The sequence below is a fragment of the Nipponia nippon genome, unplaced genomic scaffold, assembly GCF_047370975.1.
Source record: "Nipponia nippon isolate SJK-2023a ecotype South Korea unplaced genomic scaffold, ASM4737097v1 scaffold_7, whole genome shotgun sequence".
NCBI classification, from domain to species: Eukaryota; Metazoa; Chordata; class Aves; order Pelecaniformes; family Threskiornithidae; genus Nipponia; species Nipponia nippon.
Genome location: NW_028262391.1, coordinates 24,550,129 through 24,565,218, shown reverse-complemented (window position 1 = coordinate 24,565,218; position 15,090 = coordinate 24,550,129). Strand labels below are relative to the sequence as shown.

Here is a 15,090-nt window from a genome sequence, read left to right as displayed (position 1 = left end):
AGCTGTAAATACTCAAAGAGCTGTGCTTTGCCTGTGCTTGTACAGGAGTCACCTTTATCAGGGCTCATCCTTTACTGAAGGAAAAGGAGAGCAGAGCACTCGGGCACCAGCTGCCTTGCACGAAGTCGGAGGAGGCGGTGCTCTTGGGAAGGGAGGTTGGGGATGCACTGCCGTGCCATGTGTCACCCAGACCAGGGAAATCAAAGCACTGGCAAGAATTCAGCAAGAGAGGGAAAACTCCTGCCCTTTTCTCCCAGCCACATCTGACAGTGCCTGCCTGGCTTCTGGCGGCTGTCCCTAAATGCTGCACAGCTCTAGCATTGGGCGAGACAAGCTGCCACGTGCCTGCAGCCGTGGGACCTGGTCCAGCACCGCTGATGGCCCCGCAAAGGCTGATGCTGAATACAAAGGGCACAGGCCAGGTGGATAGCACTGCCTGTCAGTATTTTGTACCATTTGCCTTCTAGTGCAGTTCACAGGCATTTGCCTCAGAAAGCGTACAGCAGGGAACACAGGCACAGAAAGCCTGGGCCACAAAGAGAAATTGCCTTGATTCAGACTCCAGGCAGCGTGTTTTGTCTTTGTTCCTGTCCTGAGATCCCACAAACAGTAGAAAAGCCACAAGTCAAGGTGGGGCTAAAGTTCATCATGTTTTAAAGGGGTTGAAGATAGATATGAGCATGATTTTAGATCGAACATATCAATAGATGTGTAAGCACTTCCATGACTTTCCAAGATCACACAGGAAGACATTAGCAATAACAGGAGCTGAACCTGCATTTGCCGAGGGATGCTTTGGGGCTTTGCCAGCACCCTCGTCGTTCCTCTCCCAACTCACCCGTTCCCTCCTTTGGAGAAAACATCAGTAGTTTGTTTCTTTTCCCTTTGACAACAGACATGTTGTTGGGGGCCCTGAGGGCACTAATAGACTCTAAAGGCCTTGAGGAGCTTCACCTGGAGGCTCCACCCACACCCTTGCCCATGGGTCCAGGAGCCCATTTAAGCTCAGCCCAGGGCTGTAAGTCCTACTCTGAGCTCTGCTGGATTGCTGCCCTGTAGCTCAGCCACAGTTATGCCTGTGCCTACTCCATGGATCCTGCCTGTATGTTTGGGACCCTAACCCAGTGGGCTCGGGTGAGTCACTGCTCAGCACTGCCTTTCTATTATGGCTGATGGAGCACAACTGGGGGGAGCAGAGGGTCTGGGAAAGTGGTATTGGGTTTTCTGCCCTCTTGTTGTCATAAAAGTGAATGTTGTCTGCACAGAAGAGTAAGGTGCTCCTGGTTTCTTTTTGGGTATGAAGAAACTGTGATATTTCCTTCAATCACAAAAGCAGTCTGCTGAAATACTTGGTAGAATAAGCCTCAGGAAACTGGCTTGGTTAGGCAGAGTAGAGAGCTCATGGCTGAGTTTGACAGCAAAAAGGTGGTGTCCAGGAGGCTGCAGGAAAAAAACACAAGATTATAGACTAAAGAAACTCTGTCTGGGTGTGTAGGGATGGTGTTAGGAAAGCCAAAGCTCATCTGGTCTGCAAATTGGAAAGGGGTTTCAAGGATGACAAGAAGCTCTTCCATAACTGTGTGAACAGCAGAAGACTCCACAAGGAAGATGTGGGGCCAGCACTGAAATGAGGAGGGTGTTTTAGTGATGGTGGATATAGTAAGATGGGGATGCTTGGGCCTTCTCTGTCTTGGTCCTTGCTGATGAGGTCTCCTGGGCCTTTACCCTGCACACAGGGCCTGGGGCAGAGAGGTCCCAGAGGCAATGGAAGGAGGATGCAGACAGGGATCCCCAACCAGGCAGGAGGGAGAGTGTAGGTGGAGCCGAAATGGTGATGGTGCAGTACCTGCTCCAAATCTGCTGGGATCTGAGCTCAATTGACTACTTTTGGCTTGATTTTTATCCTGTCCCTGGCAATTTAACCTCAGCTTTTCACATATTCCCAGTGACACCTTTGCCTATGTAGGCACCTCAATACTGAGCAAGTGTGCTGTGGACAATGTTCTTGGTGTCTGTGTGATTTCCCTGCTTGCCAGGCTGTGTGTGTGCAGTGTGGTGATGACTGCTCTCCCCCAGCACCCATGGCCCTGTTCCTGTGCAGCACCGTGGTGCTGGTGCCCAGGAAAGAGGGAGTTGGGGTGCAGCTCCCTCCTGTGCACGTGGCATCCCACTGCTGCCTCCCTAGGTGTGTGCCCTGGATCATGATGTGCTATGGGCTCGGTGCTTGTGCCTGCAAACAGTGTCAAAGCTGTGATGCTCTTCTGGTGGCATTTCTGCTCCCTGGGCCAAAAAGGAGATGTGAATGTGAGTGTGCAGTGGAACATCCCCTGGGAAGAGGGGCTCACCCCTGACTGCAGAATTTGGCTTCTGGAGCCTGAGAGTGGGAGACAGAGGACAAAGAGGTCAGGGTGTTCTTTCCATGGGATGAAACTTGCAGTGAAGGGCATCCTTCATGCTGTTTCAGATTATTTTAATATATCTGGTCTGGTTTAGCATTCAGAATACCCTGTGGAGTTTCTACTGGGGAGCAGGGAGCTAAATGTTCCTTTCAGTTAATATTGGGCTGGATTCTGCCAGCCTTATTCATGCTGACTGGTCCTGCACTTGGTGCTTATCTGTCTGAAGTATCCCCCCCGCAAGGTGTGAGTCCTTCTGTAGTATTTTTACCTTGTTTGATAGAAATAGGAGCTTTTGATTGTTCAAGCAGTAGAAATTAATTTGCAGTGACTTAGAGATGCGAGACTCAAACCTGTAGAAAGGAACTGCCTAAATCCACCTTTTGAATCTGTAGTGCATCCCATCCTTGACAGTATGACTGAGCATCTTAATGGTGGTGGTGACACTGAGCTGTACCGGACTGGCTTTTACTGTTTAATTAGAGCTTTAAATAGAGCATTGACCCAATACTCCCACACCCACCAGAACATATTTGAGGACTCCCCTTCTGCTGAGCAAATGATGTCAATGCTATAAAGCAAGGTCTCTTGAGGTAACATCTTCCCCCATTCTGAGATGGAGTTATCACCACTGTCATTTCGGTCGTGCCTTAAGCTTTGCCCTGACTCTACTCAAATTAAGCGTGCGACCGACAAAATGCCAAATCCAAGAAAAGTCTGAATACCTGGAAGTGTGAGCAGGTCCTGTGCTTCGGCGCTGGCCGTGCTGCGGAGCGGGGATCCCCGGGCCGTGGACAGCAGAGGGAGCCGGAGCCCCGCGGCAGCAGCCCCGAGCCGGGCTGGGTCCTGCCCCGGGGCCTCCCCTGCAACCGGGAAGGTCCCCGGCAGAAAACACATCGCCAGCAAAGGCAACTCCCCCCGCTTCATGCGGACGGTCTTGCTCCACATGAATGAAATGGACTTCCATAGCAGGGCTCTGGTAAAGCTGCCTTGCAGGTGCATATGGCTTAACTTCAGTCAATACTGGCAGAAAGCAGCATTAACCTGAATATTGAGTCATGTAATAGTCTGGGCTGTCAGTCAAGTTCAGATGCAAAGCAATGTGTCAAACATGGGCCACAGGGCATGATCACCAAATGGTGAACTACATAGCAATAAGTGCTGCAGGCAAGAACTGCTTTCCCTGTGTTTAACTGTAAGCATCAAGGAATTTCAGAGTGTCAAGGCCAACAAAGCTGTTTTAAAGATTAATTTATTCCATTTGGTTGCCTTTTGTACTAGGTTCAGTCTTGTTCAACCTCACTAGAGTTTAGCATGTTAGTCCAAACTAGAACTGTAAACCTCTAATAACTCCACTCTGCAAAGTAGCTTGTACAACTTGATAAGGCTACTAACTTAGAAGGCTAAATGCCTGACCAGAATAAAGAATACCTTAAAATAGGCTAGCTATAAGGCTAAGCTCTGCCTCCAATGTATAAGGCAATAGCTACCTGGGTCACTACAACTTATAAGCTCCTAGAGCTGTGCAGGGTTTGTTCTTCCCCTCCAACAGCAGTAGTAGCACTGATCAGTTACCCAGATAAAACTGGGTCAGAACATAACTGCTGTTGCATTTTGGAGTGGTGACTGATATTCCTTACTCTTTCAGTCTTTAAAACAGCAAACCTTTGTAAGACTGAGAAACAAATGATTCCTTCCCGACAGGCACGTGACCCTCCTTGGCTGCTTTGCTAACCTTGAGGTAACATAGGACACAGACAAGAGTGTTCCCAAATCCTCCCTGCTCCTCAGCTGGGGTTGCTGAGCCATGTGCCATCCTTTCCATGGGACTGGCATGGATGGGCTGTGGTGAGTCATGGGTGTGCGAAGAGAAATGATGGCCACAGCTCTGTGGTCATGTTCCTGACTGCAGATGTGACTCTTCCTCTGTGCCCTTCAGGTTTACTCCTCAATGCCCAGCAGAGTCCAAGTTTACAGCTATAATGGCACTTGCAGGTGAGTTACAGCCCAGCTCTCCTCATGGCAGAGTGGGTACAAAGCTACAGCAAGGGCAGAATGGTGTTTGCCATACCCATGGTGCTGGCTGGCCTGTGAGAGATGAGGCCACATGCTGAGCCGAACTGGGACTCTTGCATTTCTTGGGGATTTTCCTCCTGCTGACCAGGCAGGGTGACTGTTCAAAGCTGTGGTAGCATCCTGACCCTACTGCAGCCTTCACTGAAGACTTCTTTCCCTCTCTTGCAGGACCAAGAAGAACACAGAACACAAATGTCTGAGCCTTATCCTGGAGCAGAATGAGGGACAGCATCCTCCCTGGTGCAACTGCTTCCTACGCTGGCAGGCAGTTCCTCCCGTACATTAATGCACTTGTTAAACCTTTACAAATTGAGCTTGTTTCACCAAAAGCTGGAAGGCTGAAGGGAGGTAAGACGTGGGTGCTTCTTGTAGTGCTGCGCAGTGTCTCCAGCAGTGAGCACACAGGGTGCCTGCACTCTTCAGTCATATTGTCAAGATCAATATATTGAACTTGACAGAAGCTGCCTCCTTGGTAGAAGTCTCTTTCAAATGTAGACATCCCCATTTGCAAAACAATCTCTTGACAGCTGGATGGCTTCCCTGGGCTAGTGCCATGCTCCTGGGTAGCCAGGTCACTGCCAGCATGGCTGGGCACTGCGCAGCACTTGCTCCTTTCACAGGTGGCTTTTGGTCTGGCAACTGCTACAATGATACAGCCCCTAATGTGGTCTCATGGATTGCTGGTATCAAATATATTAGCAACTTGCTCAGATTTCCTTGATGGATTTTTTGTAATCAAGCCCATCTCTTCATCAATCTGGTTTAATCAATTTTATTGTCCATAGGGCAGAGCTGTTTGTGGGCAGGTATAACTGGCGATATTGAAGTAGCCTTGGAGCATGAATCAAAGGGAAGAAGATACCCTGGGTGTAAAGAAGCTTCTGTTCATCCTACTAAAATCTTAACATTGTCTGGTAACAAAATATTTAATGCATTTTTAGTTAAAGAAACATCTCTGTGAAATTAAAACAATAAACAGCTGCTGATGGCTCAATAGCTTTAGTATAGCTGGGGCATTCAATCAATCTGAAAAGCAATTTATTGTGAGTGTATTTCAAAATGGTGGAGGTTATTGCTATGATACATCTAACCATAATGGCAATGGGAAAAATATATCCTCTCTTGAGAGCTGTGAAAGGGCTCAGTGACCAGTTTGTTAAATTCCCTGCCGAGTTCATAGTCATCTGTGTCTGTGCTGAATAGCTGAGTACGACTAAAGCAAAGAATTGACCAATTTATCAAAAAAGGTGCCTTGGAAACAAACTTAGGCCTAATATGGGTGCAGGAAGGGAGAGGACAAGTCCTGGATGCTCTGCTACCAGAATTGGGGTGCTACTGCCTCTCATTCTCCCTGCAGCAGAACTGCGTGGAAGCAAACACTCCTTACTGCAACGCACCTTCTGTGGTGCTAACAGGCATTCCCAGCTTTGTCTCCTGAGGAAACAAGACGTAGGCAACCAAGCAGACCTGTTGGATCTAATATTCCATTTTGCCTATAGCAAAGATAGTTTGAAACCATTAGCAAATTCTAACCCACTTTGGTGGCAGCCTAGATGTGAGGCTCCTGTAATTCACGTGAAAATTTGCAGATGGACAGTGGAGAAAAATTATTGGTGTCAGTGGTGATAGGAGGGCAGGAGAAGGCCTGTAGTTGTTCTTTGCTTGCCCAGGAGCAGCTGCTTGACTGGTGAGCAGGTGGGCCAGCCTCCAGCGCTGTGCAAGCAGCCTTGCATGGACCCTTGAGAAAGCCAAACCTGGTGCTTGCAGCTGGCAGTGCTGCCCTGAGAGGGAAAGGAGCAGTGGGGGGGAGAGCTTGGAATCGCTTGCGGGAGCTGAGGATACCAGGGTGTTCCTGGAGAGGGGCACTGAGATAACTGGCAGGAGCATCTCATCAGGAGCCAAGCTGCACTAGTCCTGCTGCCAGTGGAACTGCTCCCTTGCTTTGGTTTCAATACCTGCTGCTGTGTACAGCACTGCCTGCTATCTGTGAACTCCTGGAAACTCATTTGCATCTACAAATATAACCTTTCTTCAGATAGAGGCTGATAAGTTGAAATAATATGATCAAATGATAAGTTCAAATGATAAGTTGAAATAAGTGTGGACAGATGTACTTGTTTGCTCTCAAGTCCGATTTATTTAATTGTAGAGCTACTCCTTAACTTCATGGTTTGTAAATATGGCCTTCACCTTGACAGTTAGCTCTAGTACATGTGAAAGTGGTTCATTTTAACTTGGTTATCTCTAATAGCACTACAGTTATTCTGTTAATTGTTTTGTAACTGTCCAAATCCATCTGCTGTGTCTATCTTCAATTGCCTCCAGGGACTACTATAATCAGGATGATCAAACCAGTTGCTGGCAGGAAAAATGTCTGTTCACAAGAACTGGAAATATGCAATATTTCAGTAAAACAGACTGGCTCAGCCTGGGAGCTCACCTGGCCCAGCAGCAGAGGATGCCTGAAGAGAATAAGACACAGAGCAAAAGTGCTTGGTCACGTTCTGCTCCCAGGCCAGGCTCAGACACCCTCAGCCAGGACACTGTGTAACTGATGATAATGCATTATGACAAGACATGCCACAGCTTAACTGTACCAAAGCCTGCTACCTTTTGCTTTGAACAAGCCACTGCCAGACTAATTTGATGTTTCTTGGTAGAAATCAAGGTTTCTTCACCCCTTTGCTGGCCTGAAGAGTCCCAGTCGGCTTTAGCTGGTCCTTGACTGTGAACTCCCCTCACCCCCTTCATTGTATCTTTTCTTGTTTGATCATATCCTTCCGTGATGGTGAAACCAAAAATGCATGCAATATCCAAAATGGGAGCAACTGTGGCACAATGGCATAGTGATGCCTTCCGTTTTCCTCTCTTCCTATTTGATTTGGTTTTTTGTCTGTGACTGACGAACATTTTACTAGAACCATCTCTTGTAGCCCCAAATCTAGTTTCTAAGTGAGAATGGTCAGATACCATGGCCCTTTAAAGCTGGAGATATATACCCAGGTACCTCATTTTACATTTACTTTTATTGGCTGTTTTGTTGTTCAGCTGTGTGGTACTGTGAGGTCCTCACCTGATTCTTCCTTGTTGCCCTGGGCTCTTACTATCTTGGGCAACCCAGCATCATCAGAAAATTCTGGAGCTTCTGTAGTCACAAAAGACAAAGCAGAGCTCAAATGAAAGAAAATGAAGCTGTGGATGCCTGAAAGATCTAGGGCAATTCACACCTGTCTCAGCAAAGCATATTCTAGTCACATGAATCTCCTTTTGACCCATACTATTTGGACCAAATTGCTGGAGGAAATAATCAAACATTTGTCTTTCCCAGGGATGGTCTACATATCACTGCTGTTGGCTGTTTCTGATGTGCTTGAGTGTTGCAGCCCTACAGAGAACACTTTGTCCGCTCAACCCAAGAGCAAAGCACTTCACATGCAGCTATAAGTGCTGTTTAGTTTTTAAATAAGTTCTTACAGAGCTTTGCATGCATGTGCTTTTGCCTATTGATTAAATAGGAAATATTCTGTTTAAAACAATGTACAGGTTTTTTCAGTGCCTGGAGGATTATAGAGATTTGTTTGTGTGTGTAATACCAGTTTAATATAGCTATTGAGGAAAAAAAAAAAAGCATCCATAAACTTGCTTTTTTGTATTCCTTCATCTTTGTTTCTAGTTACTCAACAAGGAGAGCTGAATTGCTCCACAGGGGCTGGCTCTGCATAAAACAGCCCGTTAGCAGTGGGCCCATGCGAAGGAGGGTTTGCAGGGCTGGCAGCTCCAGGACTGGCCCCCATCAGGGAGCAAGTCATACAAACAACTGTGCTGCCCAAACTGCATTCCCCTATTCCCAAGGGAACGTCCTCTATGCTCCAATTGATTTCTGTCTCTGACAGAGCTGACTGATGTATGTGGGATTTTCTGGCTTTGAGAGCCATCTACAAAAAGTGCATATTGATTGGATCCTCCTGGGACAGGTGGATGGGATAAGCTCATTACCATCAGCCTGTTCTATAATGTAGCAAAGCTTTTATGAGTCAGTGGCCTTATCTAAAAAACTTCATGCAAACTTTAGAATAAGGTACCTGAAGAACTTGCTGCCAGCAAAAGTAAGTGTTTTGAACTAATGAGCCTTTCTGAAAAAGAGTAAAACAGTGAATTTCTTTCCAAAAGGAGTGGAAATTAAAACATTGGATTCTTTCAGCAGCTGCCCTGTTAAGTGCTATCGTATCTACTGAAATGTGGTTGCTGCTGAGCCAGATTTGCATTTGTGGGCACCGTGGCATCTCCAATTACTGCTCAGCAGTGAAGAAGCCCGCAGGGCAGCAACTGTTAGTGGAGGGCTCTGCTAGCTGGTCCATATCAGCACTTTTGCTGGGCATCAAATGCTGCTATTTCAATCGCCTTCTGCGTAGAGTCTGAAAAAAGGAAAGGAGTCCTAGAGCGAAAAGAAAGGAGATGGAATGAATGTACTTGCAGCATATTACATATGCTTCAAGTCAGTGCACAGTGTGCTTTCTGGCTGGCCCCAGAAGATGTGGCATGATGAACCCACCATGCACAGTACTTCGAGCAACTGAGGAGAACTCATCAGTTTTTCTCTAGTCCAACATTGTGTTTAAAACAGACAGACCCTGTGGGGGGAAGTAGTCATGTACAGCAACAGAAGCCTTGACAGAAAAGGGATTAAAATTAACATTTTAAACAACTATCTCTTGGCTGTATACCCTGATACAACTGTTTTAACTGCTAACTCTCATCCTCTTACAATTTCCTAGACCTTCTTTAGCATGGAAACCCTGAGAATTTATTTCCATCTCCAATCTGTGTGCTAGCAAATGGAAAACTTTGATTGAGTTAAACTGAAAGCCTGTAGTTGTTAGAAAACTCACACAATGTCAGATCTGTGATCCGCCTAGCTGTGGAAGTGGGTAACTCCAAGCTTCAAAAGACAGAATAAGAAACTGTAAAGGAGGTAGGTGTAAAGTTGTATGTCAGCATGAGCCTTAGTAGTTATATGAACACTCCTAAGATCACCCAGTGTTGTAGCAGAGCATGTTGTGACCTGAGTGACCCTGAACCTGGTAACCTCCATGACTTTGCCATCCTCCTACAGCACCGTTAATTCCTCGAGGGGAGAGCTGAAGGATGTAGCTGTGGTCAGGAACATAACTATTCTCCTTTGTCATTATCCAAAACGTGTTATCTCACCTCCCACTTGGAACTACACCTCCCTTAACGACTGCCAAAACAAAAAGCTACTGATGGATGTGCACAAAAGTAGCTTTATGATAATTATTTAATTATAGCTAATGACCATTTTGTGTTCGTATTGGCATATGTCGGTGCTTCTCATAGTTTATTTGAATAGGATATACAGATTAGGCAGTGAAAGGGAAGGTGCTGTTTGGCTTTGCAGGCAGCGCTGGCGGGCGGACCCGAGCGCATGGCTGCACCAAAGGACTTCACCGAGCAAGGGAAGGGCCTCCTCCCACCCACAGCTGCTGCAGCCCAGGCGAGCAGGCAGAGGTGCTTGGCGGTATGTGGCTGATGCAGGACCCCTCCTGCAGGCCTAGGAAATATTAAACAGGAGGATTAAAGCCTTTCAAAGATGGAATAGGTTCTGTTTCATAATATTTTTCTTTTCAGCCTCCACAAGAGCTGGCACAGCTTGGTGTACTACAAAGCGCTCTTTTTCTCCTTGCTCAGAACATCTTTAATTAATTCTTGGCAGGACTATCTAACTCTGCATGTAGATAGGAATAAACTCCAGCAAAGCTGGGGCCTCCTGCAAGGCCACTCACTTGGGTCTCTCTGCTCCAGGACTTTGTGTGAGTGTGCAGGCTTTCCCTGTGTGATACTCCTGTGGCAGACAAGTAGACGTGGTAAAGCAACGGCGCCAACGTCAGGACCTACGCACACAGTTGGGAAATGCAGGTGTTTAGAATCAGGATAGACAAATAAATGATTTTGTAGACCATAAAGGTGAAAAATCCCAGCCAAGAGGGAGCAGATCAGATCAGCAACCATTCAATCAGATCATCGCAGCATGAACATGAGCAGCGAGCTCTGCACTGGCATTTCAGTAGCGCCTTTCCAGAGTGGAGCCATCTGGAAACGGCTGCCAGGTTTCGCAACACGACCTGAATGGCCGCATCTTCTAGGAGCATGGAAATCTCCACATCACCCTATGAGTCGCAGAGCAATTTCTGCTACACCTTAGTCCCTGACCACACCTGCTGCCACCAGGAGTTTTGTGCTAAAAGAAAATCAATCAAGGTGTACACGTTGATCGAATATTCTCCAAACTGTGTCTCCCCTCCAGGCTTCTCGAAGAGCTGGGTCCATTCAGCATCCTGCACAGACTGGAGCCCAAAGCACCTGCTTGGCATTGGGAGAGGAATCTTTCCGGGAAATGAGCAAATTGTGAAAGTGCATTTCAACGCACCTTATCGACCCTCTTTGAAGGCTGCAGTACCTGAACCATCACCATGGCTGAGGTCATTGGGGACTCTGCTTAATGTAAGCCAATTGATTTCAGTGGGCACTTGGTGCCTACGTACACTTTAAGATCTAGATTTTAAGGATCCCAAGTAAGAATATAAATCACTGTCGAGTGTTTGTGTTTTTTGTGACTCAGCTGGAGAGGGAACTCGATATCCTTTTAGCAATTTGCTCAAATAACATTTCTTAAAATCTATTTTTCTGAAGGGGTGGAAAAAAAGAAAATCAGGAGGGCAGTAAAGGTAATAATCGCTGAATTTGATTCTGGATTTTCTCCCTCTGTCTTCAAAATACAGAAGTGTTATTGCCAAAGTTCCTGATTCCTTTCTGAAACTGTCCACTGTCTCTTCCGTGAACAGTGCTGAAATATAATGCAAATGTGAGCAGTTAAAAAACCTCTATGTGAAGGCAACAAAATCAGATTGGTGTAGTAACTCAGTGACGTTTATCTCCATTTCCCCCCACCCTTCCTTAAACAGTCCTGCTATTTTATGGCAAAAGAAATCCTTTCGGAATTTTGTAGCTGACTTGGAGCTACAGACCTTTACTACTGCAAGAAGAAGAAAAGGGGGAGGTAATTTCTAAAGTGAAATTAAATTAACCACAAAATAAAACATTTCCAAAGACACTTAATTTCATGTCAGTTCAGAGGAGCCTTTTGGATTTATGCCACCTAAAAATAAAATATCAGTACACACTTCAGGACTGTGGTTCTTTTAATACTCTGTGCTACAGTTCGGAAACTGTGAGGAAATGTAATTGGACTTTGTTATGCCTAAATTAATAATTAGAATCTGTTTTGGAACATATTCGTCTAATAAAAGAAGAAATAATAGACTTTGCATAGTTATTAATCTCTTGTAATAATCCCCAGCTGTACAGATTATTTTTCAGAAGCACGAGCAGTATCTTGCAGAAAAGATGACATTTATTTGCTTACTTTTCTTCTGTATGCTGATGAACATCCTAACAGGTAAGATTACTGCTGAATTTATTCTCGTTTATTTTTTCAAGCAGCCAGAAATATTTTGTTACTAATACAGCATCTCTTATTTAGTATCAGATATCACTCATGTATTAACCACAACTGCTCTGGCTGTTAGTTAAGAGTACTTGATTTGTAGCACTGAGTGATTGCAAGCGGGGAATTCCTTATTCAGCTGTTCAAGAAATAAAAAAACATTTGGCTGTACAGAGGGTCCTACGTCTGCATTAAAGAACTTGTCAGCTTCTGGCTAAACAGCAAACCTTTTATTAACAGAAAGTCCTTCTGTGCAGGAGCTGGTACTGATGAGTTTCCTCTTTATCTACAGATGCCCGATCAATCCAGGATGGAGATGGTAATTCTTAATGTTCTTCTTTCCTTTATATCACTAACAATTAGAAGAGTCATTTGTAATTCCCAGACCTGACCCCCAGCAGCAATTTTGGCAGGAATGCTTACTAACCTCAGTGGGCTGTGGAAGTGCTTTCATCTAGTTCTGGTGGAGAAAGAAGAGTGCATTTTTAGAAATTCCTTTAAAATTTATTAAAAGCTGACATATTACTGTCTAAGAACAGAGCTAATACACTCGCAGTCTTAAAACAAAAAGGGCTTATGGTCAAGTCACTAATTCTGTTGTATAAAATCGTAACTGGAAAGCACCAGGCTTATAAACAGACATCTGAGAATTTTGTCTGTCCTGAACAGTAATACTATATGTGTGTCTAGTTATTGGCAAGAAATACTGACTTCCACGACAAAAAGCTTAAAATTTACAAATGGCCACAAATCCAATTAAAGAAATGTTGGAATAAATCCCTTAGCACAGCTACCCTGTGGTTCGTGTCACTTTGCGTGATTAGCCCATTGGATTAGTGTTTGCCTTTGATTAAAAAAATCCTCAACATCCTAATGATGTTTACACTGGCTTACCGATGATTATATTAGTTAACCTCTCTGGTGTTTTCAGACAGAATTCTTTCTGAAAACGAAGTTGCATAGAAGTATCTGCAATAACAAGGTACTGCTATTGCTGGTGTACATCTCGGTTAGTATAACCAGCAGGATAGCCAGCAGCATCCTGAGTGCACAGATACAAATATGCAGGGAGAGTATTAGAACAGATATGGAAAGCAGAAATATATATATATGAAATAAGGGTTAATATGATTACTTTTAATTCAAAATGTTTTTCCCTATGCACCATTGTATTTCTTTACGGCTCTAAAATCTTTTGAATGCATCATCTGTGTTTTCACAAGTTTAAGGGCGCTATTGTATTTAAGCACAGCAAATATTTCTGCGGCAACCTCTTAGTCAGCGCGTGTCAATCTAAAAACAAAACCTTGTTCAGGCAGTATCCTGTTGCTCTCATTACCAACAATTATGGTTTTCTTTCACGCTGGGCCAAGCAGCAGACTGCAAAGTGAATCTAAAATCAGCTGGTATAAACAGTGAAGTCTCCTCTGCAGACAGCATTTGGCTGGTTCATTTGACTTGTTATATGCCATCTGTGCCCGTGCACTGCAAACTTTACTCCGTAAAATTAAGGTCTGACAATAGGATTGTTGAAGGCTCTTAATTCCCGCTAAAGACCCTGGTCCCAAGCTGAGCCTGGTGAGTGGAATGGCTCCCATTTATTTAAATGGGCTTTAAATGAAATCAAAATACTGGGTTTAGCTTTGCTGCTCAAAAAGATATTTGTAACTATGTGGTCTCAGGAAGTGTTTACATTTTATATATGCTTCCGCGTTTGCCCAGATTTGGGCTCAAGGGTGGCCAGCTCCTGCATTTTCAGAATTGCTTTTGTTTTCCTGATGAATTAGAAATCTTGTTTCAATGAGTATCTCACATTTTCTCAGGTACTCCTAGAGCAGGCACAAATGTGTCTGTCTTCCAAGTGGCAAAGCCTTTCCTCTCTGTTTCCTTAGCCTGTTTCCTACGGCCCTCTGAGAAGGGGCAGGACTCTGCGGTCCCAGGCAATGCCAGGGGCAGCACAGACCCGGTCCCTGGGAGCCCGGGGCGGATGCTGCATCTCCGGCTTCTGCGGTACTCGGCAGGGCTGCCTTTGCTTAGATGGTGCGGAAACAACTGCCCGGCTCTTTCCCCTGGCACAGCAGGCAGCTGCAGGGGCACAGCGTAGATGATGGCGCCTTATTCCTTATATTTTTATATTGGGCAGAGAAAATGGCATGGAGGAGGAATGGAGAAATATGGCTTTAAATTGCAATTGCTTCTTGCTTTTAAATACCCATTTGCCTTCTAGAAATTAAAGCAGCCCAGGGAATTCTTGAATTGCCCCAAATACCGATGGTGTCCCTTCATTCCTGCTCTCTGTCTTGTCCCATTCCATCGTTCCTGGTGCAGCTGGAGCAGAGGGCACTGGCTCCATCAGGTGAACAGCCACCTTCTGCAGAGCGGGGTGCAGAGGGCTCAATGGCTCTGCCTGCCTCTCTCCTGCCAGAGGAGCCCGCCAGCCCCCCAAGGGGACATAGGACCCTAACCATGTTGGCTCCCAAGCCCAAGCTTTCAACAGAAGTTCCTTATATTATCATAATCTGCATTTTATTTATTTATTGATTTTTAATGTTAGATCTCCACCAGGAATCTGTAGCCCTGCCCTACTGGCCCTTCTCATCCAACGATTTCTGGTCCTATGTGGAATATTTCCGGACCCTGGGAGCCTACAACAGGATCGAAGAAATGGCCAGAGCCTTCTTTGCCCAGTTCCCTTTTGGGAGCCACCTTGGCTATCACGTGCCCAACCACGAGCACTAACTGCTTCACTCATGTTTGCTAAAGCTGGCACCAAGATGCTTAAGCAAATACAGGGCTGCCGGCGAACGCTCCTGAACTGCCCCTCAGCTGCTTATTAATAGTCATAGCAGTCACGCATAGCATTTCATGCTTTAAATTAGTCTTGTCTTTTTTACAATTTATGCTGTTGCGCAAAATCAATAAACCCCTTGATTCCGTTGCGAGGTTTTTGGAGTTGTTTTTTACGTGCAACGCTTGCAGCCTGGGCTCAGGAAACCGATCTCTGTGTGTATAGCAGATAAATACCAGTCCACCCAGTTTGGGGGCTGGAAGCACCACCAGTATAATTCACAGCCACATCCCTTGTAGGGTAATGGT

The 15,090-nt window shown here is 45.5% G+C and overlaps 1 protein-coding gene across 6 annotated transcripts; it reads left to right on the top strand.

The window, feature by feature from the left end:
• The first annotated feature begins 1,039 nt into the window (after positions 1–1,039).
• OTOS (otospiralin) lies at positions 1,040–14,932 on the top strand. Of its 6 annotated transcripts, none has more exons than XM_087739878.1 (9): positions 1,040–1,134; positions 4,101–4,244; positions 4,336–4,391; positions 4,641–4,820; positions 5,258–5,386; positions 10,795–10,991; positions 11,856–11,946; positions 12,287–12,313; positions 14,549–14,932. In XM_087739878.1, exons 4-9 carry the CDS (start codon positions 4,691–4,693, stop codon positions 14,731–14,733), a joined length of 759 nt encoding a protein of 252 aa, XP_087596004.1. In that variant the 5' UTR covers positions 1,040–1,134; positions 4,101–4,244; positions 4,336–4,391; positions 4,641–4,690; the 3' UTR covers positions 14,734–14,932. The 6 variants fall into 6 exon arrangements, with proteins under 6 accessions (XP_087596004.1, XP_087596008.1, XP_087596006.1 ...); XM_087739879.1 differs by having other exon boundaries at positions 1,041–1,134; positions 4,101–4,137; XM_087739882.1 differs by lacking the exon at positions 5,258–5,386.
• The last annotated feature ends 158 nt before the right edge of the window (positions 14,933–15,090 follow it).

What these genes read in the sequence shown, in the direction of transcription:
- OTOS (XM_087739880.1), top strand. Translation starts at nt 4,691, where the DNA reads ATGAGGGACAGCATCCTCCCTGGTGCAACTGCTTCCTACGCTGGCAGG. An exon ending in AGCTGGAAGGCTGAAGGGAG is followed by an intron (nt 4,821 to 5,257) that starts GTAAGACGTGGG and finishes TATTGTCCATAG; the next exon opens with GGCAGAGCTGTTTGTGGGCA. An exon ending in GCTGATGAACATCCTAACAG is followed by an intron (nt 11,947 to 12,286) that starts GTAAGATTACTG and finishes CTTTATCTACAG; the next exon opens with ATGCCCGATCAATCCAGGAT.